Genomic DNA, 25,508 nt, shown 5'->3' with positions numbered 1-25,508 from the left:
CCTGACGGGCCGCCCCCAGGTGGTGAGGGTAGGCAACAACATCTCCTCCCCGCTGATCCTCAACACTGGGGCCCCACAAGGGTGCGTTCTGAGCCCTCTCCTGTACTCCCTGTTCACCCACGACTGCATGGCCACGCACGCCTCCAACTCAATCATCAAGTTTGCGGACGACACAACAGTGTTAGGCTTGATTACCAACAACGACGAGACGGCCTACAGGGAGGAGGTGAGGGCCCTCGGAGTGTGGTGTCAGGAAAATAACCTCACACTCAACGTCAACAAAACTAAGGAGATGATTGTGGACTTCAGGAAACAGCAGAGGGAACACCCCCCTATCCACATCGATGGAACAGTAGTGGAGAGGGTAGCAAGTTTTAAGTTCCTCGGCATACACATCACAGACAAACTGAATTGGTTCACTCACACAGACAGCATTGTGAAGAAGGCGCAGCAGCGCCTCTTCAACCTCAGGAGGCTGAAGAAATTTGGCTTGTCACCAAAAGCACTCACAAACTTCTACAGATGCACAATCGAGAGCATCCTGGCGTGCTGTATCACCGCCTGGTACGGCAACTGCTCCGCCCTCAACCGTAAGGGTAGTGAGGTCTACACAACGCATCACCGGGGGCAAACTACCTGCCCTCCAGGACACCTACACCACCCGATGTCACAGGAAGGCCATAAAGATCATCAAGGACATCAACCACCCGAGCCACTGCCTGTTCACCCCGCTATCATCCAGAAGGCGAGGTCAGTACAGGTGCATCAAAGCTGGGACCGAGAGACTGAAAAACAGCTTCTATCTCAAGGCCATCAGACTGTTAAACAGCCACCACTAACATTGAGTGGCTGCTGCCAACACACTGACACTGACTCAACTCCAGCCACTTTAATAATGGGAATTGATGGGAAATTATGTAAATATATCACTAGCCACTTTAAACAATGCTACCTTATATAATGTTACTTACCCTACATTATTCATCTCATATGTATACGTATATACTGTACTCTATATCATCGACTGTATCCTTATGTAATACATGTATCACTAGCCACTAACTATGCCACTTTGTTTACATACTCATCTCATTTGTATATACTGTACTCGATACCATCTACTGTATCTGCCTATGCTGCTCTGTACCATCACTCATTCATATATCCTTATGTACATATTCTTTATCCCCTCACACTGTGTACAAGACAGTAGTTTTGGAATTGTTAGTTAGATTGCTTGTTGGTTATTACTGCATTATCGGAACTAGAAGCACAAGCATTTCGCTACACTCGCATTAACATCTGCTAACCATGTGTATGTGACAAATAAAATTTGATTTGATTTGATTTGATTTGACATCCCTAATGGTCTGTCTTGGTCCAAACACACTAACACAGTCAGTGGAAACGGGCACGACGACGCCTCTTCCCCCTCAGGAGACTGAAACGATTTGTCCCTCAGATCCGCAGCAGTCTAAGGCACTGCATCTCAGGGCTACAGGCGTCACTACAGACCCTGGTTCGATTCCAGGCCGTATCACAACCGGCCGTGATTGGGAGTCCCATAGGGCGGCGCACAATTTGGCCCAGCGTGGTCCGGGTTTGGCCGGGGTAGGCCGTCAATGTAAATAAGAATTTGTTCTTAACTGACTTGCCTAGTTACATATTACCTCAACAACCTCTTACCCCTGCACATTGACTGTGTACTCCTTGTACATAGTCTCATTATTGTGTCTCTATTTCCTTTGTTATTTTTTTTGCAAATTTGTCTTACTTTTTAACTCTGCGTTGTTGTGAAAGGGCTCGTAAGTAAGCATTTCACAGGAACAGCTGGTGCTCTCACGCATGGTTCAGTGTTGCTTGTTTCGAAGCAAGCATAGAAGGCATTTAGCTTGTCTGGTAGGCTCGCATCACTGGTGTCGTGATTTGACTTTTAACATGAATGTAAAGACTGTTATTTATCGAATCAACCTAAATATGGTTAATTGTTACGCAATTTAAATTAAACATGTAACAATTAACTCATTAGGATCTGGGGCACCATGCGGTTCTTTAAAGAGTTACCAGCTCCCAAATTGAACTCTAAAGGTCTTTACCTATCACATCTATAAACAGGCAACTTATTCATCATAACCTCGTATCATATCATCATTCTGAACGGTCCTTCTTGTATCTGCAACTTATTCATCATAACCTCGTATCATATCACCATTCTGAACAGTCCTTCTTGTTATTGATCATAACCTCGTATCATATCACCATTCTGAACAGTCCTTCTTGTTATTGATCATAACCTCGTATCATATCACCATTCTGAACAGTCCTTCTTGTTATTGATCATAACCTCGTATCATATAATCATTCTGAACAGTCCTTCTTGTTATTGATCATAACCTCGTATCGTATCACCATTCTGAACAGTCCTTCTTGTTATTGATCATAACCTCGTATCATATCACCATTCTGAACAGTCCTTCTTGTTATTGATCATAACCTCGTATCATATAATCATTCTGAACAGTCCTTCTTGTTATTGATCATAACCTTGTATCATATCACCATTCTGAACAGTCCTTCTTGTATCCAACTTATTGATCATAACCTCGTATCATATCACCATTCTGAACAGTCGTAACCTTCTTCTTGGCAAAAACCAGAGCCTTACTCTGTAAAGTGTAAAGTAAAGTAAGTGTAAAGTACCTAAAGTAAAAATACTTTAAATTACTATTTATGTTGTTTTCTGTACCTGTACTATTTATATTTTTGCCAACTTTTACTTCTTTCCTAAAGACAATAATGTACTTTTTACATTAATTTTCCCTGACACCCAAAAGATAGTCGTTACATTTTGACAGGAAAATGGTCCAATTCACACACTAAACAGAGAACATCCCTGGTCGTCCCTACTGCCTCTGATCTGGAGGACTCACTAAACAGAGAACATCCCTGGTCATCCCTACTGCCTCTGATCTGGAGGACTCACTAAACAGAGAACATCCCTGGTCATCCCTACTGCCTCTGATCTGGAGGACTCACTAAACAGAGAGAGAACATCCCTGGTCATCCCTACTGCCTCTGATCTGGAGGACTCACTAAACAGAGAACATCCCTGGTCATCCCTACTGCCTCTAATCTGGAGGACTCACTAAACAGAGAGAGAACATCCCTGGTCATCCCTACTGCCTCTGATCTGGAGGACTTACTAAACAGAGAACATCCCTGGTCATCCCTACTGCCTCTGATCTGGAGGACTCACTAAACAGAGAACATCCATGGTCATCCCTACTGCCTCTGATCTGGAGGACTCACTAAACAGAGAACATCCCTGGTCATCTCTACTGCCTCTGATCTGGCAGACTCACCAAACACAAATGTTTGGTTTGTAAATGATGTCTGAGTGTTGGAGCCCCTGGCTAAATGATGTCTGAGTGTTGGAGCCCCTGGCTAAATGATGTCTGAGTGTTGGAGCCCCTGGCTAAATGATGTCTGAGTGTTGGAGCCCCTGGCTAAATGATGTCTGAGTGTTGGAGCCCCTGGCTAAATGATGTCTGAGTGTTGGAGCCCCTGGCTAAATGATGTCTGAGTGTTGGAGCCCCTGGCTAAATGATGTCTGAGTGTTAGAGCCCCTGGCTAAATGATGTCTGAGTGTTGGAGCCCCTGGCTAAATGATGTCTGAGTGTTGGAGCCCCTGGCTAAATGATGTCTGAGTGTTGGAGCCCCTGGCTAAATGATGTCTGAGTGTTAGAGCCCCTGGCTAAATGATGTCTGAGTGTTGGAGCCCCTGGCTAAATGATGTCTGAGTGTTGGAGCCCCTGGCTATCCATCAATTTGTATTTATTTTTCATGGTGCCGTCTGGTTTGATTAATATCAGGAATTTGAAATGGTTTATATTTTTTACTTTAGATACTTAAGTATATTTTAAACCAAATACTTTTTGGACTTTTACTCAAGTAGTATTTTACTGGGCGACTTTCACTTTTACTTGAGTCATTTTCAGCACTTGGCCCGTTTTGTGAGCTTGTGTGTCCTACCACTTTGTCCAGGTTAGGGTTCGGCAGTCATTGTAAATAAGAATTTGTTTTTGCCTGGTTGAAAGATTAAATAAATAACATTTAAAATGGTGTGTCCTACCACGTCGAGGCCGAGCCGTTGTTGCTCCTAGACGTTTCCCCTTCACAATAACAGCACTTATAGTTGACTGGGGGGGCAGCTCTAGCAGGGCAGACATTTCACAACCTGACTTGTTTGAAAAGGTGGCATCCTATAACGGTGCCATGTTGAAAGTCACTGAGCTCATCATTAAGGCCATTCTACTGCCAATGTTTGTCTATGGAGATTGCATGGCTGTGTGCTCAATTTTGTACAATTTTATACACCAGTCAGCAACAGCGGTGTGGCTGAAACAACCCGAATGCACACATTTTGAAGGGGTGTCCACATACTAAACATACTTTTGGATAATAATAGTGTATGTTTAATATGTCTGTGTGTTTATGTGTCTGTGTGTGTTTATGTGTGTGTAACGTGTGTATGTAGGTTTAACGTGTGTGTGTGTGTGTGTGTGTGTGTGCCTCTCCTAGGGATCTGAAGCTGGACAACGTGATGCTGGATGCAGAAGGCCACATTAAGATCGCTGACTTTGGGATGTGCAAAGAGAACATGTTAGACGGTGTCACCACCAAGACCTTCTGTGGGACCCCAGACTACATCGCTCCTGAGGTAAGGATTGCTTCGGTTCTTCAACTCGCTTCTGTTCTTCTTTCTCCTCTCCTCCCCCCCTTAGTCCTCAAATCAAAATCAAATGTATTTATATAGCCCTTCGTACATCAGCTGATATCTCAAAGTGCTGTACAGAAACCCAGCCTAAAACCCCAAACAGCAAGCAATGCAGGTGTAGAAGCACAGTGGCTAGGAAACACTCCCTAGAAAGGCCAGAACCTAGGAAGAAACCTAGAGAGGAACCAGGCTATGTGGGGTGGCCAGTCCTTATCTGGCTGTGTCGGGTGGAGATTATAACAGAACATGGCCAAGATGTTCAAATGTTCATAAATGACCAGCATGGAGAGAGCACACTTAAATTCACACAGGACACCGAATAGGACAGAAGTACTCCAGATATAACAAACTGACCCTAGCCACCCGACACATAAACTACTGCAGCATAAATACTGGAGGCTGAGACAGGAGGGGTCAGGAGACACTGTGGCCCCATCCGAGGACACCCCCGGACAGGGCCAAGCAGGAAGGATATAACCCCACCCACTTTGCCAAAGCACAGCCCCCACACCACTAGAGGGATATCTTCAACCACCAACTTACCATCCTGAGACAAGGCCGAGTATAGCCCACAAAGATCTCCGCCACGGCACAACCCTAAGGGGGGGGGAGCCAACCCAGACAGGATAGTCCTCTATCCTCCTCCTATCTCATCCCTCTCTCCTCCCCCTTAGTCCTCTATCCTCCTTCTATCTCATCACTTGCTCCTCCCCCCTTAGTCCTCTATCTCATCCCTCTCTCCTACCCCCTTAGTCCTCTATCCTCCTCCTATCTCATCCCTCTCTACTCCCCCCCTTAGTCCTCTATCCTCCTCCTATCTCATCCCTCTCTCCTCCCCCTTAGTCCTCTATCCTCCTCCTATCTCATCCCTCTCTCCTCCCCCTTAGTCCTCTATCCTCTTCCTATCTCATCCCTCTCTCCTCCGCCCCTTAGTCCTCTATCCTCCTCCTATCTCATCCCTCTCTCCTCCCCCTTAGTCCTCTATCCTCCTCCTATCTCATCCCTCTCTCCTCCCCCTTAGTCCTCTATCCTCCTTCTATCTCACCACTTGCTCCTCCCCCCTTAGTCCTCTATCTCATCCCTCTCTCCTACCCCCTTAGTCCTCTATCCTCCTCCTATCTCATCCCTCTCTACTCCCCCCTTAGTCCTCTATCCTCCTCCTATCTCATCCCTCTCTCCTCCCCCTTAGTCCTCTATCCTCCTCCTATCTCATCCCTCTCTCCTCCCCCTTAGTCCTCTACCCTCTTCCTATCTCATCCCTCTCTCCTCCACCCCTTAGTCCTCTATCCTCCTCCTATCTCATTCCTCTCTCCTCCCCCTTAGTCCTCTATCCTTCTATCTCATCCCTCTCTCCTCCCCCCTTAGTCCTCTATCCTCCTCCTATCTCATCCCTCTCTCCTCCCCCCTCCAGATCATAGCGTACCAGCCCTATGGGAAGTCCGTGGACTGGTGGGCCTTTGGAGTTCTGCTCTACGAGATGCTGGCTGGACAGGTAGGTGTGTGTGTGTGTGTGTGTGTGTGTGTGTGTGTGTGTGTGTGTGTGTGTGTGTGTGTGTGTGTGTGTGTGATATTTGTCTCGGTACATCGTCTTACAGTACGTAGTGCAGAATGTCAGCGGTGTCCTCTCGGTGGCGCTCTGTGTGTCCCTCCCCAGCCTCCGTTCGATGGTGAGGACGAGGATGAGTTGTTTCAGTCCATCATGGAGCATCACGTCTCCTACCCCAAGTCCATGTCCAAGGAGGCTGTCGCCATCTGCAAAGGGGTGAGTATACACACTTACACTCTCTATCTCTCGCTCTCTCTCTCACACACACACACACACACACACTCTGACCTCTGACCCCTGTCTCTAGTTGATGACCAAGCACCCAGGGAAGCGTCTGGGCTGTGGTCCGGAGGGGGAGAGGGATATAAAGGAACACGCTTTCTTCCGTTACATGGACTGGGAGAAACTGGAGAACAAGGAAGTCCAGCCGCCCTTCAAACCCAAAGCTGTGAGTCTGACCTATATAACCTATATATATATATACAGTGGGGCAAACTGGAGAACAAGGAAGTCCAGCCGCCCTTCAAACCCAAAGCTGTGAGTCTGACCTATATAACCTATATATATATATACAGTGGGGCAAACTGGAGAACAAGGAAGTCCAGCCGCCCTTCAAACCCAAAGCTGTGAGTCTGACCTATATAACCTATATATATATATATATATATATATATATATATATATATAGTGGGGCTATATATTTACAGTGGGGCAAAAAAGTATTTAATCAGCCACCAATTGTGCAAGTTCTCCCACTTAAAAAGATGAGAGAAGCCTGTAATTTTCATCATAGGTACACTTCAACTATGACAGACAAAATGAGAGAGAAAAAATCCAGAAAATCACATTGTAGGATTTTTAATGAATTTATTTGCAAATTATGGTGGAAAATAAGTATTTGGTCACCTACAAACAAGCAAGATTTCTGGCTCTCACAGACCTGTAACTTCTTTAAGAGGCTCCTCTGTCCTCCACTCGTTACCTGTATTAATGGCACCTGTTTGAACTTGTTATCAGTATAAAAGACACCTCAAACAGTCACACTCCAAACTCCACTATGGCCAAGACCAAAGAGCTGTCAAAGGACACCAGAAACAAAATTGTAGACCTGCACCAGACTGGGAAGACTGAATCTGCAATAGGTAAGCAGCTTGGTTTGAAGAAATCAACTGTGTGAGCAATTGTGGGGTCAAAATTATCACAAGAACTTTGAGCAAAAATCCCAGAACCACTCAGGGGGACCTAGTGAATGACCTGCAGAGAGCTGGGACCAAAGTAACAAAGCCTACCATCAGTTACACACTACGCCGCCAGGGACTCAAATCCTGCAGTGCCAGACGTGTCCCCCTGCTTAAGCCAGTACATGTCCAGGCCCGTCTGAAGTTTGCTAGAGAGCATTTGGATGATCCAGAAGAAGATTGGGAGAATGTCATATGGTCAGATGAAACCAAAATATAACTTTTTGGTAAAAACTCAACTCGTCGTGTTTGGAGGACAAAGAATGCTGAGTTGCATCCAAAGAACACCATACGTACTGTGAAGCATGGGGGTGGAAACATCATGCTTTGGGGCTGTTTTTCTGCAAAGGGACCAGGACGACTGATCCGTGTAAAGGAAAGAATGAATGGGGCCATGTATCGTGAGATTTTGAGTGAAAATCTCCTTCCATCAGCAAAGGCATTGAAGATGAAACATGGCTGGGTCTTTCAGCATGACAATGATCCCAAACACACCGCTCGGGCAACGAAGGAGTGGCTTCGTAAGAAGCATTTCAAGGTCCTGGAGTGGGGACTGAGTCATGAGGACTGGATGACTGTATGACTCCATCTACTTCATTATATTATGTTGTGGATGAGGACTGGATGACTCCATCTACTTCATTATCTTATGTTGTGGATGAGGACGGGATGACTCCATCTACTTCATTATATTATGTTGTGGATGAGGACTGGATGACTCCATCTACTTCATTATATTATGTTGTGGATGAGGACTGGATGACTCTCCATCTACTTCATTATATTTATATTATGTTGTGGATGAGGACTGGATGACTCCATCTACTTCATTATATTATGTTGTGGATGAGGACTGGATGACTCCATCTACTTCATTATATTATGTTGTGGATGAGGACTGGATGACTCTCCGTCTACTTCATTATATTATGTTGTGGATGAGGACTGGATGACTCTCCGTCTACTTCATTATATTATGTTGTGGATGAGGACTGGATGACTCTCCGTCTACTTCATTATATTATGTTGTGGATGAGGACTGGATGACTCCATCTACTTCATTATATTTATATTATGTTGTGGATGAGGACTTTATTATATTTATGTTATGTTGTGGATGAGGACTGGATGACTCTCCATCTACTTCATTATATTATGTTGTGGATGAGGACTGGATGACTCCATCTACTTCATTATATTATGTTGTGGATGAGGACTGGATGACTCCATCTACTTCATTATATTATGTTGTGGATGAGGACTGGATGACTCCATCTACTTCATTATATTATGTTGTGGATGAGGACTTCATTATATTTATGTTATGTTGTGGATGAGGACTGGATGACTCTCCATCTACTTCATTATATTATGTTGTGGATGAGGACTGGATGACTCCATCTACTTCATTATATTTATGTTATGTTGTGGATGAGGACTGGATGACTCTCCATCTACTTCATTATATTATGTTGTGGATGAGGACTGGATGACTCTCCATCTACTTCATTATATTATGTTGTGGATGAGGACTGGATGACTCCATCTACTTCATTATATTATGTTGTGGATGAGGACTGGATGACTCTCCATCTACTTCATTATATGTATCTTCTGTTTCTTCTCTGTGTGTTTTAATTCATCTCATCCATCCCTCTTCTCTCCCCCCCCCCCCCCCCCCCTCCCCTACAGTGCGGTCGCGAGGCAGAGAACTTTGATCGTTTCTTTACACGCCACCCCCCCATCCTGACCCCCCCCGACCAGGAGGTCATCATGAACCTGGACCAGGAAGAGTTCCAGGGATTCTCATTCGTTAACCCAGAGTACCCCGACATGGACTGACCCGTCACAGCTCTGCATTAGCTCTGTGATCCTGCCCCTCTTCCAGATCTCATATCATTCCATCACCAGGATATAGTTTAGGACCAAAAAGGGTGTATCCCAGTTGTCTCTCCTCCCTCTTGAGCGTTGTTCACTACTCCTGAGTGGCGCGGCCGTCTGGTGGCATCTCAGTGCACGAAGCGTCACTACAGTGCCTGGTTCGAATCCCAGGCTGTGTCACATCCGGCCGTGATTGGGAGTCCTAAGAGGGCGGCGCACGATTGGCCCAGCGTCGTCCGGGTTTTGGCCTGGGGGGGGGGGGGGTTAGGTCGTCATTGTAAATAATAATTTGTTCTTAACTGACTTGCCTAGTTAAATAAAGATTAAATACATTTTTTATATATATATAAACACAAATATAAAAACATTATTGGCGTTAACCTGGAGTGGAGTCTCCATTTACCACTCATTTCCTTTCAAGTGAGGAAGTGTATACTTTGGGAGGAAGGGGAGAGAATTGGGACATAGCCGAGTCCCTACCCATATCTACTGTTCTAACCTAAACACAGATCTAGGATCAGATTCCCCATGCCGCTAGTCTTAACTACCCATATCTACTGTTCTAACCTAAACACAGATCTAGGATCAGATTCCCCATGCCGCTAGTCTTAACTACCCATATCTACTGTTCTAACCTAAACACAGATCTAGGATCAGATTCCCCATGCCCCTAGTCTTAACTACCCATATCTACTGTTCTAACCTAAACACAGATCTAGGATCAGATTCCCCATGCCGCTAGTCTTAACTACCCATATCTACTGTTCTAACCTGAACACAGATCTAGGATCAGATTCCCCATGCCCCTAGTCTTAACTACCCATATCTACTGTTCTAACCTAAACACAGATCTAGGATCAGATTCCCCATGCCCCTAGTCTTAACCTGAACCATTACGGAGATCTGACCTCTGATCAGCGGTTAAAGACAACTTCTACTCAAAACAGAACAGAAGGAGAAAAAAAATGCTGAATCGATCGATTTTTCAACTAATCGATAATCAAATCAATGAGTTACATTCCCACCATCAACCCATCAAATGACCTCCCAACTGTTACTGGGATCAATATTTGACCGACTGATCGAACTGATCGACTTTCTTACTGTTTAATGATCAATCAGGGTATTGTTGTTTTGTTTGTATTGATTTAGGGATCCCCCGTTAGGGATTTAGAACTGTTGTGAAATGTTAGCATCGTGCTATTACAACGAGGGAGGCCTCCTTGGTACTGTCACCACCACCACCTCACACACCATGTTACGTTACTGTAAAACTGTGCCAAAGCAGGGTCAGAGTTCAGGGTCCAGTGTCCTCCGTTACGGGGGAGACACACGGCAGCCATTTTGTGCCACAGAGCCCCAAACAACCCCACACCTCGGGAATAGCATTCACTGCAACTGGAAACGCACGGACACACCAGGGCTCATCTCCAATAGTCTTGTCAACCCGGTCCAACCACACATCCTCTAGATATCGCTCTGAGACCAGGGCCCGTTCCCCATAGTGACCTGCTATTGACCAGGGAGGGCCCATTCCCCATAGTGACCTGCTATTGACCAGGGCCCATTCCCTCTATAGTGACCTGCTATAGGGCCCATTCCCTCTATAGTGACCTGCTATAGGGCCCATTCCCTCTATAGTGACCTGCTATTGACCAGGGAGGGCCCATTCCCTCTATAGTGACCTGCTATTGACCAGGGAGGGCCCATTCCCTCTATAGTGACCTGCTATAGGGCCCATTCCCTCTATAGTAACCTGCTATTGACCAGGGAGGGCCCGTTCCCCATAGTGACCTGCTATTGACCAGGGCCCGTTCCCCATAGTGACCTGCTATTGACCAGGGCCCATTCCCTCTACAGTGACCTGCTATTGACCAGGGAGGGCCCATTCCCCATAGTGACCTGCTATTGACCAGGGCCCATTCCCTCTATAGTGACCTGCTATTAACCAAGGAGGGCCCATTCCCTCTATAGTGACCTGCTATTGACCAGGGAGGGCCCATTCCCTCTTTTAGTGACCTGCTATTGACCAAGGAGGGCCCATTCCCTCTATAGTGACCTGCTATAGGGCCCATTCCCTCTATAGTGACCTGCTAATAGGGCCCATTCCCTCTATAGTGACCTGCTATAGGGCCCTGGCTCAGTAGAAAGTAGTGCACTTCATAGGGAATAGGGTGTGATTTCAAACGCTGTCTAGGAATTATCTGACCACTGCCAAACAGAGATGTTGTTGTTTATACTTAACCAGGGTGGTTAGTTAGTACTTGGTTAGTTAACCAGGGTGGTTAGTTAGTACTTGGTTAGTTAACCAGGGTGGTTAGTTCATACTTGGTTAGTTAACCAGGGTGGTTAGTTAGTACTTGGTTAGTTAACCAGGGTGGTTAGTTAGTACTTGGTTAGTTAACCAGGGTGGTTAGTTAGTACTTGGTTAGTTAACCAGGGTGGTTAGTTCGTACTGGTTTAGTTAACCAGGGTGGTTAGTTAGTACTTGGTTAGTTAACCAGGGTGGTTAGTTCATACTTGGTTAGTTAACCAGGGTGGTTAGTTAGTACTTGGTTAGTTAACCAGGGTGGTTAGTTAGTACTTGGTTAGTTAACCAGGGTGGTTAGTTAGTACTTGGTTAGTTAACCAGGGTGGTTAGTTCATACTTGGTTAGTTAACCAGGGTGGTTAGTTCGTACTGGTTTAGTTAACCAGGGTGGTTAGTTAGTACTTGGTTAGTTAACCAGGGTGGTTAGTTAGTACTTGGTTAGTTAACCAGGGTGGTTAGTTAGTACTTGGTTAGTTAACCAGGGTGGTTAGTTAGTACTTGGTTAGTTAACCAGGGTGGTTAGTTAGTACTTGGTTAGTTAACCAGGGTGGTTAGTGAGTACTTGGTTAGTTAACCAGGGTGGTTAGTTACTACTTGGTTAGTTAACCAGGGTGGTTAGTTAGTACTTGGTTAGTTAACTGGTTATTAGTCCCGGGGGGTTGGGGAGTGTTCTGTAACTGTTTAAAGAGAGTTCTGATTATATTACCATGCAGTTAAATGTGTCAAACTGTAAAATAATGGAAATGTATTGTTTCTTTCTTGTGTCAAGAGTGACTGAGGATGATGATGATGAGGAGGAGGAGGATGACAATGAGGATAATGATGATGATGATGATGATGATGATGATAGCTGAATCTTGTTTTGTGTGTCCGCTGAGCTAAAGGCCTTATCTGAACTTGGGGAGTTAACTCTACTGAATGATAATGATGATGATGATGATGATGATGATGATGATGATGATGATGATGATGATGATGATGATAGCTGAATCTTGTTTTGTGTGTCCGCTGGGCTAAAGGCCTTATCTGAACTTGGGGAGTTAACTCAAGCGTCTGCTGTCTTACAGGAAACGTACAGAGGTTTGTAACGATGTAGGGAGAGGGGGTGTGTCTTGTACGTGTAAATCTGTCTTCTGATTGGAAAATATAATATAACTCAACTCACCTCAATCGTCTCAACCAGCATACTGCTCTCTGTGTCATTACACACACACACACACACACACACCTTAATTGAAGTGCATTGAGAAGCAGACTCAGTCTACTAGTCCACATAGAAACCCCTTGAGAAGCAGACTCAGTCTACTAGTCCACATAGAAACCCCTTGAGAAGCAGACTCAGTCTACTAGTCCACATAGAAACCCCTTGAGAAGCAGACTCAGTCTACTAGTCCACATAGAAACCCCTTGAGAAGCAGACTCAGTCTACTAGTCCACATAGAAACCCCTTGAGAAGCAGACTCAGTCTACTAGTCCACATAGAAACCCCTTGAGAAGCAGACTGTCTACTAGTCCACATAGAAACCCCTTGAGAAGCAGACTGTCTACTAGTCCACATAGAAACCCCTTGAGAAGCAGACTCAGTCTACTAGTCCACATAGAAACCCCTTGAGAAGCAGACTCAGTCTACTAGTCCACATAGAAACCCCTTGAGAAGCAGACTCAGTCTACTAGTCCACATAGAAACCCATTGAGAAGCAGACTGTCTACTAGTCCACATAGAAACCCCTTGAGAAGCAGACTCAGTCTACTAGTCCACATAGAAACCCCTTGAGAAGCAGACTCAGTCTACTAGTCCACATAGAAACCCCTTGAGAAGCAGACTCAGTCTACTAGTCCACATAGAAACCCCTTGAGAAGCAGACTCAGTCTACTAGTCCACATAGAAACCCCTTGAGAAGCAGACTCAGTCTACTAGTCCACATAGAAACCCCTTGAGAAGCAGACTCAGTCTACTAGTCCACATAGAAACCCCTTGAGAAGCAGACTCAGTCTACTAGTCCACATAGAAACCCCTTGAGAAGCAGACTCAGTCTACTAGTCCACATAGAAACCCCTTGAGAAGCAGACTCAGTCTACTAGTCCACATAGAAACCCCTTGAGAAGCAGACTGTCTACTAGTCCACATAGAAACCCCTTGAGAAGCAGACTCAGTCTACTAGTCCACATAGAAACCCCTTGAGAAGCAGACTCAGTCTACTAGTCCACATAGAAACCCCTTGAGAAGCAGACTCAGTCTACTAGTCCACATAGAAACCCATTGAGAAGCAGACTGTCTACTAGTCCACATAGAAACCCCTTGAGAAGCAGACTCAGTCTACTAGTCCACATAGAAACCCCTTGAGAAGCAGACTCAGTCTACTAGTCCACATAGAAACCCCTTGAGAAGCAGACTCAGTCTACTAGTCCACATAGAAACCCCTTGAGAAGCAGACTCGGTCTAATAGTCCCTGGCTGTCCATAGAGGTGTGATGACATCCTCATCAGCAGCTGGTGTGTAGACCCCAGCAGGTCCCAGGAGACCAGGGGCTAGGGTTTGGACCTATGCCCCGGCCGGTCCGTTGGATATGGGGCTGCTGGGTGGGCAGGGCCCCCTGGGGTTGCTGTGGGCAGGGCCCCCTGGGGCTGAGGGGTGGGCAGGCCCCCTGGGGCTGAGGGGTGGGCAGGGCCCCCTGGGGCTGCTGGGTGGGCCCCCTGGGGCTGAGAGGTGGGCAGGGCCCCCTGGGGCTGCTGGGTGGGCAGGGCCCCCTGGGGCTGAGGGGCCTAGAGGAGAGATGGAGAGCAGAAGGTAGGAAATAAGCGAGTGTTCTTGGAAACTGTCTCTCCTCTCTGTTCCTCTCTTCTTCCTGAGGCTTTCTGTATGTCCTTCTATAGCTCTCTCACTCTGCCAGTCTGTAACAGTCTGTGTCTCTGCCAGTCTGTAACGGTCTGTCTCTCTGCCAGTCTGTAACAGTCTGTCTCTCTGCCAGTCTGTAACGGTCTGTGTCTCTGCCAGTCTGTAACGACCTGTCCCTCTGCCAGTCTGTCTCTCTGCCAGTCTGTAACGGTCTGTCTCTCTGCCAGTCTGTAACGGTCTGTCTCTCTGCCAGTCTGTAGCGGTCTGTCTCTCTGCCAGTCTGTAACGGTCTGTCTCTCTGCCAGTCTGTCTCTCTGCCAGTCTGTAATGGTCTGTCTCTCTGCCAGTCTGTAATGGTCTGTCTCTCTGCCATTCTGTAACGGTCTGTCCCTCTGCCAGTGTGTAACGGTCTGTCCCTCTGCCAGTCTGTAACGGTCTGTCCCTCTGCCAGTCTGTAACGGTCTGTCTCTCTGCCAGTCTGTAATGGTCTGTCTCTCTGCCAGTCTGTAATGGTCTGTCTCTCTGCCAGTCTGTAATGGTCTGTCTCTCTGCCAGTCTGTAACAGTCTGTCTCTCTGCCAGTCTGTAACGGTCTGTCCCTCTGCCAGTCTGTCTTTAAGTCTATGCCATAGTCTATCAGTCTGTTGCTTGTCTGTACCGGGGTCTGTATATTTTCTCTCCTCTCAGGTTGTCTGTTGACTTTTTTATGTTCTGTAGACTTATGAGTCTCCTGGGTGATCCTGTCTGTTCAGTGGATGTCTGGTATCTCTCTGGTCTCCTGGGTGATCCTGTCTGTTCAGTGAGTGTCTGTGTCTCTCTGGTCTCCTGGGTGATCCTGTCTGTTCAGTGGGTGTCTGGTGTCTCTCCGGTCTCCTGGGTGATCCTGTCTGTTCAGTGGGTGTCTGGTGTCTCCTGGGTGATCCTGTCTGTTCAGTGGGTGTCTGTGTCTCTCTGGTCTCCTGGGTGATCATGTCTGTTCAGTGGGTGTCTGGTGTCTCCTGGGTAATCCTGTCTGTTCAGTGGGTGTCTGGTGTCTCCTGGGTGATCCTGTCTGTTCAGTGGGTGTCTGTGTCTCTCTGGTCTCCTGGGTGATCCTGTCTGTTCAGTGGGTGTCTGGTGTCTCCTGGGTGATCCTGTCTGTTCAGTGGGTGTCTGGTGACTCTACGGTCTCCTTGGTGATCCTGTCTGTTCAGTGGGTGTCAGTGTCTTTGGTATGTGGTGGTCTGTGTCTTTTGGTCTGGGGGTGGTCTGTGTCTTTTGGTCTGTGTCTTTGTTCTGGGGTGGTCTGTGTCTTTGTTCTGGGGTGGTCTGTGTCTTTTGTCTGGGGTGGTCTATGTCTGTCTGTTCTGGGATGGTCTGGGTCGGTCTGTGTCTTTGTTCTGGGGTGGTCTGTGTCTTTTGGTCTGGGGTGGTCTGTGCCTTTTGGTCTGGGGTGGTCTGTGTCTTTGTTCTGGGGTGGTCTGTGTCTTTGGTCTGGGGTGGTCTGTGTCTTTGGTCTGGGGTGGTCTGTGTCTTTGGTCTGGGGTGGTCTGTGCCTTTGGTCTGGGGTGGTCTGTGTCTTTGGTCTGGGGTGGTCTGTGTCTTTGGTCTGGGGTGGTCTGTGCCTTTGGTCTGTGGTGGTCTGTGTCTTTGGTCTGGGGTAGTCTGTGCCTTTGTTCTGGGGTGGTCTGTGTCTTTGGTCTGTCAGTTTGGCTCCTCTTGTGTCCAGACTCGCTGCTCTCTCTGTCCTCTGTCTCTGTTCACATTAACATTACTGTTATTGTGCTCTCAGCTGCTCTGGGGCTGCACCCCCCCGTCTTCACGTTGGTGCGGTCCGTCTGTTCTGTCTTAGGTGTGGGGCTGTACCACCTCAGTTCGTAGGGAGGGGTGTGTCGTGTTTGCACACCTCTCTTCCTTTAATTCATCCTCAGAACCTGTGTGCTGATTGGCTTTCCCTATCGCTCTCTCTCTTTCACTATCTCTCTCCTTACCTGTCACTCTTAACTTTCTCTTCCTTCTTCCTCACTCACTCACTCACTCACTCACTCACTCTCTCTCCATCTCCCCTTCCTTTCCTCCCTCTCTCTCTGAGCAGGCTCGATTTCAGTCATGTTTCTAATTAATAAGCTTGTCTGTTCAGAGATCAATAACCAGATTAAAACAACATATCTTCTTCTCTCCTCCCTCCTCTCCCTCCTCCCTCTCCTACCCTCGCTCTCTCCTCCCTCCTCTCCCTCCTCCCTCTCCTACCCTCGCTCTCTCCTTCCTCCCCTCCCTCCCTCCTCTCTCTCCTTCCTCCTCTCTCTCCCTCCCTCCCTCCCTCCTCTCCCTCCTCCCTCTCCTACCCTCGCTCTCTCCTTCCTCCCCTCCCTCCCTTCTCTCCCTCCTCCCCTACCCTCGCTCTCTCCTTCCTCCCCTCCCTCCCTCCCTCCTCTCCCTCCTCTCTCTCCTTTCTCCCTCTAACAGAAGAACCGTCGGGACACGGGGAACTTTGATAAAGAGTTCACTAAGATGGCAGTGGAACTGACTCCTACAGACAAACTGTTCATAATGAACCTCGATCAGAACGAATTCCAGGGATTCTCCTACACCAACCCAGAGTACATCATACAGGTTTAACCCTGTAGATTATATAACATGATACACTCAACCCAGAGTACATCACACAGGTTTAACCCTATAGATTATACAGTACCAGTCAAAAGTTGGGCCACACCTGCTCATTCAAAGGTTTTAATTTGTACTATTTTCTACATTGTAGAATAATAGTGAAGACATCAAAACTATGAAATAACACATATGGAATCATGTAGTAACCAAAAAAGTGTTAAACAAATCAAAATATATTTTATATTTGAAATTTTTCAAAGTAGCCACCCTTTGCCTTGATGACAGCTTTGAACACTCTTGGCATTCTCTCAACCAGCTTCATGAGGTAGTCACCTGGAATGCATTTCAATTAACAGGTGTGTCTTGTTAAAAGTTAAATTAATCCTTAATCCATTTGAACCAATCTGTTGTGTTGTGACTAGATAGGGGTGGTATACAGGACACAGCCCTATTTGGTAAAATACCAAGTCCATATTATGGCAAGAACAGCTCAAATAAGCAAAAGAGAAGCAACAGTCCATCATTACTTTAAGACACGAAGGTCAGTCAATCTGGAAAATGTCAAGAACTTTGAAAGTGCAGTCGCAAAAACCATCAAGGACTATGATGAAACTGAAACTGTCTCTCATGAGGACCACCACAGGAAAGGAAGACCCAGAGTTACCTCTGCTGCAGAGGATCAGTTCATTAGAGTTAACTGTCTCTCATGAGGACCGCCACAGGAAAGGAAGACCCAGAGTTAGCTCTGCTGCAGAGGATACATTTATTAGAGTTAACTGGCTCTCATGAGGACCACCACAGGAAAGGAAGACCCAGAGTTACCTCTGCTGCAGAGGATAAGTTCATTAGAGTTAACTGTCTCTCATGAGGACCACCACAGGAAAGGAAGACCCAGAGTTACCTCTGCTGCAGAGGATACGTTCATTAGAGTTAACTGTCTCTCATGAGGACCACCACAGGAAAGGAAGACCCAGAGTTACCTCTGCTGCAGAGGATCAGTTCATTAGAGTTAACTGTCTCTCATGAGGACCACCACAGGAAAGGAAGACCCAGAGTTATCTCTGCTTCAGAGGATCAGTTCATTAGAGTTAACTGTCTCTCATGAGGACCACCACAGGAAAGGAAGACCCAGAGTTATCTCTGCTTCAGAGGATCAGTTCATTAGAGTTACCAGCCTCAGAAATTGCAGCTTAAATAAATGCTTCAGAGTTCAAATAACAGACACATCTCAACATCAACTGTTCAGAGGAGACTGTGTGAATCAGGCCTTCATGGTCCAATTGCTGCAAAGAAACCACTACTAAAGGACACCAGTAAGGCAGTTGTTTTTTGCGTTATTAGATATTAAACCATGAAAAGGACGGCAGGTAGTCTAGTGGTTAGACCGTTTTTCCAGTAACTGAAAGGTTGCTGGATCGAATCCCCGAGCTGACAAGGTAAAAATGTGTCGCTCTGCCCCTTGAACAAGGCAGTTAAACCCACTGTTCCCCGGTAGACCGTCATTGTAAATAAGAATTTGTTCTTAACTGACTTGCCTCGTTAAATAAAGGTTACATTTAAAATAAAATTACAATAAGAAGAGACCAAGAAACATGAGCAGTTAGACATTGGACATTAGACTGGTGGAGTTCTGTCCTTTAGTCTGATGAGTGCAAATTTGAGATTTTTTGTGTCTTTGTGAGACGCAGAGTAGGTGAACGGAGGAACTCCGCATGTGTGGTTCCCACCGTGAAGCATGGAGGAGGAGGTGTGACGGTGCTTTGCTGGTGACACTAAGTGATTTATTTAGAATTCAAGGCACACTTAACCAGCATGGCTACCACAGCATTCTGCAGCGACACGCCATCCCATCTGGTTTGCGCTTAGTGGGACTATCATTTATTTTTCAACAGGACAATGACCCAACACACCTCCAGGCTGTGTAAGGGCTATTTTACCAAGAAGGAGAGTGATGGAGTGCTGCATCAGATGAACCTGGCCTCCGCAATCACCCGACCTCAACCCAATCGAGATGGTTTGCTATGAGTTGGACCACAGAGTGAAGGAAAAGCAGCCAACAAGAGCTCAGCATATATGGGAACTCCTTCAAGACTGTTGGGAAAAGCATTCCAGGTGAATCTGGTTGACAGTGCTAAGAGTGGGCAAAGCTGTCATCAAGGGGGAGGGTGGCTGCTATAAAGCTGTCATCAAGGGGGAGGGTGGCTGCTATAAAGCTGTCATCAAGGGGGAGGGTGGCTGCTATAAAGCTGTCATCAAGGGGGAGGGTGGCTGCTATAAAGCTGTCATCAAGGGGGAGGGTGGCTGCTATAAAGCTGTCATCAAGGGGGAGGGTGGCTGCTATAAAGCTGTCATCAAGGGGGAGGGTGGCTGCTATAAAGCTGTCATCAAGGGGGAGGGTGGCTGCTATAAAGCTGTCATCAAGGGGGAGGGTGGCTGCTATAAAGCTGTCATCAAGGGGGAGGGTGGCTGCTATAAAGCTGTCATCAAGGGGGAGGGTGGCTGCTATAAAGCTGTCATCAAGGGGGAGGGTGGCTGCTATAAAGCTGTCATCAAGGGGGAGGGTGGCTGCTATAAAGCTGTCATCAAGGGGGAGGGTGGCTGCTATAAAGCTGTCATCAAGGGGGAGGGTGGCTGCTATAAAGCTGTCATCAAGGGGGAGGGTGGCTGCTATAAAGCTGTCATCAAGGGGGAGGGTGGCTGCTATAAAGCTGTCATCAAGGGGGAGGGTGGCTGCTATAAAGCTGTCATCAAGGGGGAGGGTGGCTGCTATAAAGCTGTCATCAAGGGGGAGGGTGGCTGCTATAAAGCTGTCATCAAGGGGGAGGGTGGCTGCTATAAAGCTGTCATCAAGGGGGAGGGTGGCTGCTATAAAGCTGTCATCAAGGGGGAGGGTGGCTGCTATAAAGCTGTCATCAAGGGGGAGGGTGGCTGCTATAAAGCTGTCATCAAGGGGGAGGGTGGCTGCTATAAAGCTGTCATCAAGGGGGAGGGTGGCTGCTATAAAGCTGTCATCAAGGGGGAGGGTGGCTGCTATAAAGCTGTCATCAAGGGGGAGGGTGGCTGCTATAAAGCTGTCATCAAGGGGGAGGGTGGCTGCTATAAAGCTGTCATCAAGGGGGAGGGTGGCTGCTATAAAGAATCTCAAATATAAAATATATATTTATTTAACACTTTTTTTGGTTACTACATGTTTCCATACAATGTAGAAAATAGTAAAAATAAAGAAAAACCCTTCAATGAGTAGGTGTGTCCAAACTTTTGACTGACACTGTATCTTATAGCATTGAACACAATACCATTACCACAACAGCCCCATTCAACAGCAAACTATCTAACGGAAACCCAACCAGCCACACCTTCACCCACTAGCTCCCATCAACATGGACTGTACCAACATCACTGGCACCCCCTCTGTTCCTGCGGTTTGGTTTAACCCAACAGAAACAGAACCAACTCCAGCTGGAACCAACTGGTCTGAAGAGGTTTCAAGAGGAGCCAGGAGACACTGGTTCTCTTCCAGAATGTTCTTCCATTACTCTGTTTGGACTCTGAACTGGCTGGCCTGTTCGCTATGTAGTGGTAACCGTGGGAGATGGCTAAAAGCAGAGACATGTAGCTAGAGAGATCAGCTTCTAGAATGTTCAATATTGTTCTCATTCTAGATCTTCACTTAGAGAACATTGTGTTTAAATATTCCCCATGTAATGTTAATGGAGATCTAACATGGCTGTTATAGAATGTTGTATTGTCATGTAAATACATAATTCTAGATCTTCACTTAGAGAGCATTGTGTTTAAATATTCCCCATGTCATGTTAATGGGGCGCTAACAACTCTAAATACATGGCTCTGGTTTAAAAGCAGTGCACTATATAGGCAGTAGGGTGCCATTCAGGACGTTTGTTTACGTGTTCTCTTCTTCAGCCAGTGATGTGACGTCATGACCATTCCATAACATGTATGAGCAAACGCGTGTGACACCTTGGTCTTAAGAGTTTACATCCCGGTGTTTTAGAACTCATATCTTAGTGTTCTAGAACTCATGCTCCAATGTTCTAGAACTCATATCTTATTGTTCCAGAACTCATGTCTTAGTGTTCTAGAACTCATGCCCCAGTGTTCTAGAACTCATATCTTAGTGTTCTAGAACTCATGTCTTAGTGTTCCAGAACTCATGTCTTAGTGTTCCAGAACTCATATCTTAGTGTTCCAGAACTCATGTTCCAGTTTTCCGGAACTCATATCTTAGTGTTCTAGAACTCAAATCTTAGTGTTCTAGAACTAATGCTCCAGTGTTCTAGAACTCATATCTTAGTTTTCCAGAACTCATATCTTAGTGTTCTAGAACTCATTCTCCAATGTTCTAGAACTCATATGTTATTGTTCCAGAACTCATGTCTTAGTGTTCTAGAAGTCATAACCCAGTGTTCTAGAACTCATGTCTTAGTGTTCCAGAACTCATATCTTAGTGTTCCAGAACTCATGTCTTAGTGTTCCAGAACTCACGTCTTAGTGTTCCAGAACTCACGTCTTAGTGTTCCAGAACTCATATCTTAGTGTTCCAGAACTCATGCTCCAGTGTTTATAGAACTCACGTCTTCGTGTTCTAGATTAGAACTCATGGTGTCCCAGTCTTTAGAACACGTCTGGTCTTCCAAACTCGATGCAAAAAAAACTGTCTGTCAGAGAGAAGTGAGATCTGATCTGTAGACTGCTGCAGTGCCGAACTCTCTCTGTCCCTCTTCCCCTCTCTCTCTCTCTCTCTGTCCCTCTTCCCCTCTCTCTCTCTCTGTCCCTCTTCCCCTCTCTCTCTCTCTCTCTCTCTCTGTCTCTCTCTCTCTCTCTCTCTCTGTCCCTTCCCCTCTTTCTGTCCCTCTCTCTCTCTCTCTCTCTCTGTCCCTCTGTCTCTCTCTCTCTCTCTCTCTCTCTCTGTCCCTCTTCCCCTCTCTCTGTCCCTCTTCCCCTCTCTCTGTCCCTCTTTCTCTTCCTCTCTCTCTCTCTCTCTCTCTCTCTCTGTCCCTCTGTCTCTCTCTCTCTTAACCTGTGTGTGTGTGTGTGTGTGTGTGTGTGTGTGTGTGTGTTAGTCACTGTTCGCTAGTCCGGTGTGTGTGTGTTTTTTCTAATCCGTGAAACCAGCTTCACTACGCCTTTAGAGCTAGCTGACCCCCCCCCCCATAATATTATTCATTGGTATTCAGTTACCAATGAACTACTTGACGGTTGTTAACCATGGTAACACTTTACCTAACTACTGAGGGTCAGGGTGGGTTTGACGTCACTGCACAACTAACTAGTACCTATATCTATATTATACTGTGTATATCTACTGATGTATGTGGCCTGTTGGTGTACTGTACCTGTATATATCAGTGGCCCCCCCTGTCCCCATAGACCTCTGGTCTAAAGTAGTGTACTATAGAGGGTGTAGTGTACCTGTATATATCAGTGGTCCCCCCCCCCCCCCCCCCCCCCATATACCTCTGGTCTAGAATAGTGCACTACAGGGGGCCATTTAGTGGGGCGGCAGGTAGCCATGTGGGTAGAGCGTTGGACTAGTAATCGAAAGGTTGCTGGATCGAATCCCCGAGCTGACAAGGTTAACAGTTAACCCACTGTTTCCCGGTAGGCAATCATTGCAAATAAGAATTTGTTCTTAAACTGACCTAGTTAGATAAAGGTTAAAGGTTAAAATAAATACATTTCAGACTCACTTTATATGGTTTCTACTGGTTTATACCAGTCTTCCATTCAGATAACTGTGTTCTATTGGTGCTCTAGTTTTTTTTTTTTTACCCCGCCCCATTTTCCTAATTTAGGGTGTGGTTACAATGTGGGCGACTCTTCACCCCGTCTCTCTGTAACCAGTAGCGCGCCCGGCACTAGTCTCTGTCACCCGCAAGTAGTAGTAGTATTGAGCTGCCTGCTTCATCAAATCCCCTGCTGCCTGCTCCCTCAAATTTCCCAGGGTGCATCTGGCTAAAGAAGTGGAAGAAAAACCCAACAGGAGAAATGGAACCAAAACAGAAATAACTAAACTATGCAATATGGAAATACAAACAGCAACAGGAGATGAACGGGCGGGGAGGGCGTGAAGGAGACGGAGGTCATTCTAAGGTCACGTGTTGCATGCCCTGTGACTGTCATGTCATGTGACTTGAGACATTCTCTTGTTATTATAAAACACCTGGTGTTTGACAACACACTGTCTGGTTATTATACAACACACTGTCTGGTTATTATACAACACCTGGTGTTAGACAACACACTGTCTGGTTATTATACAACACCTGGTGTTAGACAACACACTGTCTGGTTATTATACAACACCTGGTGTTAGACAACACACTGTCTGGTTATTATACAACACCTGGTGTTAGACAACACACTGTCTGGTTATTATACAACACCTGGTGTTAGACAACACACTGTCTGGTTATTATACAACACCTGGTGTTAGACAACACGCTGTCTGGTTATTATACAACACACTGTCTGGTTATTATACAACACCTGGTGTTAGACAACACACTGTCTGGTTATTATACAACACCTGGTGTTTGACAACACACTGTCTGGTTATTATACAACACCTGGTGTTAGACAACACACTGTCTGGTTATTATACAACACACTGTCTGGTTATTATACAACACACTGTCTGGTTATTATACAACCCCTGGTGTTAGACAACACACTGTCTGGTTATTATACAACACACTGTCTGGTTATTATACAACACCTGGTGTTAGACAACACACTGTCTGGTTATTATACAACACACTGTCTGGTTATTATACAACACACTGTCTGGTTATTATACAACACACTGTCTGGTTATTATACAACACCTGGTGTTTGACAACACACTGTCTGGTTATTATACAACACCTGGTGTTAGACAACACACTGTCTGGTTATTATACAACACACTGTCTGGTTATTATAAAACACCTGGTGTTTGACAACACACTGTCTGGTTATTATACAACACACTGTCTGGTTATTATACAACACACTGTCTGGTTATTATACAACACCTGGTGTTAGACAACACACTGTCTGGTTATTATACAACACCTGGTGTTAGACAACACACTGTCTGGTTATTATACAACACACTGTCTGGTTATTAGACAACACACTGTCTGGTTATTATACAACACACTGTCTGGTTATTATACAACACACTGTCTGGTTATTATACAACACCTGGTGTTAGACAACACACTGTCTGGTTATTATACAACACACTGTCTGGTTATTATACAACACACTGTCTGGTTATTATACAACACCTGGTGTTAGACAACACACTGTCTGGTTATTATACAACACCTGGTGTTAGACAACACACTGTCTGGTTATTATACAACACCTGGTGTTTGACAACACACTGTCTGGTTATTATACAACACACTGTCTGGTTATTATACAACACCTGGTGTTAGACAACACACTGTCTGGTTATTATACAACACCTGGCTGGTGTTAGACAACACACTGTCTGGTTATTATACAACACGCTGTCTGGTTATTATACAACACACTGTCTGGTTATTATACAACACCTGGTGTTAGACAACACACTGTCTGGTTATTATACAACACCTGGTGTTAGACAACACACTGTCTGGTTATTATACAACACCTGGTGTTTGACAACACACTGTCTGGTTATTATACAACACCTGGTGTTAGACAACACACTGTCTGGTTATTATACAACACCTGGTGTTAGACAACACACTGTCTGGTTATTATACAACACCTGGTGTTAGACAACACGCTGTATGGTTATTATACAACACACTGTCTGGTTATTATACAACACCTGGTGTTAGACAACACACTGTCTGGTTATTATACAACACCTGGTGTTAGACAACACACTGTCTGGTTATAATACAACACCTGGTGTTAGACAACACACTGTCTGGTTATTATACAACACACTGTCTGGTTATTATACAACACCTGGTGTTAGACAACACGCTGTCTGGTTATTATACAACACCTGGTGTTAGAAAACACACTGTCTGGTTATTATACAACACCTGGTGTTAGACAACACACTGTCTGGTTATTATACAACACCTGGTGTTAGACAACACGCTGTCTGGTTATTATACAACACACTGTCTGGTTATTATACAACACCTGGTGTTAGACAACACACTGTCTGGTTATTATAAAACACCTGGTGTTAGACAACACACTGTCTGGTTATTATACAACACACTGTCTGGTTATTATACAACACACTGTCTGGTTATTATACAACACCTGGTGTTAGACAACACACTGTCTGGTTATTATACAACACCTGGTGTTA

General features: G+C 45.8%; 1 protein-coding gene and 1 long non-coding RNA gene across 23 annotated transcripts in view; one reads left to right on the top strand and one right to left on the bottom strand.

Moving 5' to 3' along the window:
- LOC110515515 (protein kinase C beta type) overlaps window positions 1-17,283 on the top strand; it is a 102,974-nt gene extending 85,691 nt beyond the window's left edge. Inside the window, exons 13-17 of one of the 2 annotated variants that reach the window (XM_090194714.1) lie at window positions 4,582-4,720; window positions 6,189-6,269; window positions 6,432-6,539; window positions 6,631-6,771; window positions 17,033-17,283. In XM_090194714.1, the coding sequence (XP_090050840.1) occupies window positions 4,582-4,720; window positions 6,189-6,269; window positions 6,432-6,539; window positions 6,631-6,771; window positions 17,033-17,185 (622 nt within the window). In that variant the 3' untranslated portion in view covers window positions 17,186-17,283. Of the gene's footprint in view, window positions 1-4,581; window positions 4,721-6,188; window positions 6,270-6,431; window positions 6,540-6,630; window positions 6,772-9,253; window positions 12,923-17,032 lie in introns of those variants that run through there. The other variant, XM_090194712.1, reaches the window with a different exon arrangement.
- On the bottom strand, window positions 10,661-13,436 carry LOC118940212 (uncharacterized). Of its 21 annotated transcripts, none has more exons than XR_016485565.1 (4): window positions 11,421-13,436; window positions 11,237-11,344; window positions 11,088-11,167; window positions 10,661-11,025 (listed from the first exon to the last, which is right to left on the bottom strand). It is a non-coding gene; the product is annotated as an uncharacterized LOC118940212 (long non-coding RNA). The 21 variants fall into 21 exon arrangements; XR_016485568.1 differs by having other exon boundaries at window positions 10,661-11,056; window positions 11,128-11,167; XR_016485575.1 differs by having other exon boundaries at window positions 11,128-11,167.
- Window positions 17,284-25,508: the final 8,225 nt, after the last annotated feature.

This window comes from Oncorhynchus mykiss, chromosome 13 (assembly GCF_057628025.1).
Source record: "Oncorhynchus mykiss isolate SJ-2025 chromosome 13, ASM5762802v1, whole genome shotgun sequence".
NCBI classification, from domain to species: Eukaryota; Metazoa; Chordata; class Actinopteri; order Salmoniformes; family Salmonidae; genus Oncorhynchus; species Oncorhynchus mykiss.
Note: the sequence above shows the minus strand (reverse complement) of the source record. Positions and strands in the feature narration are given on the sequence as shown.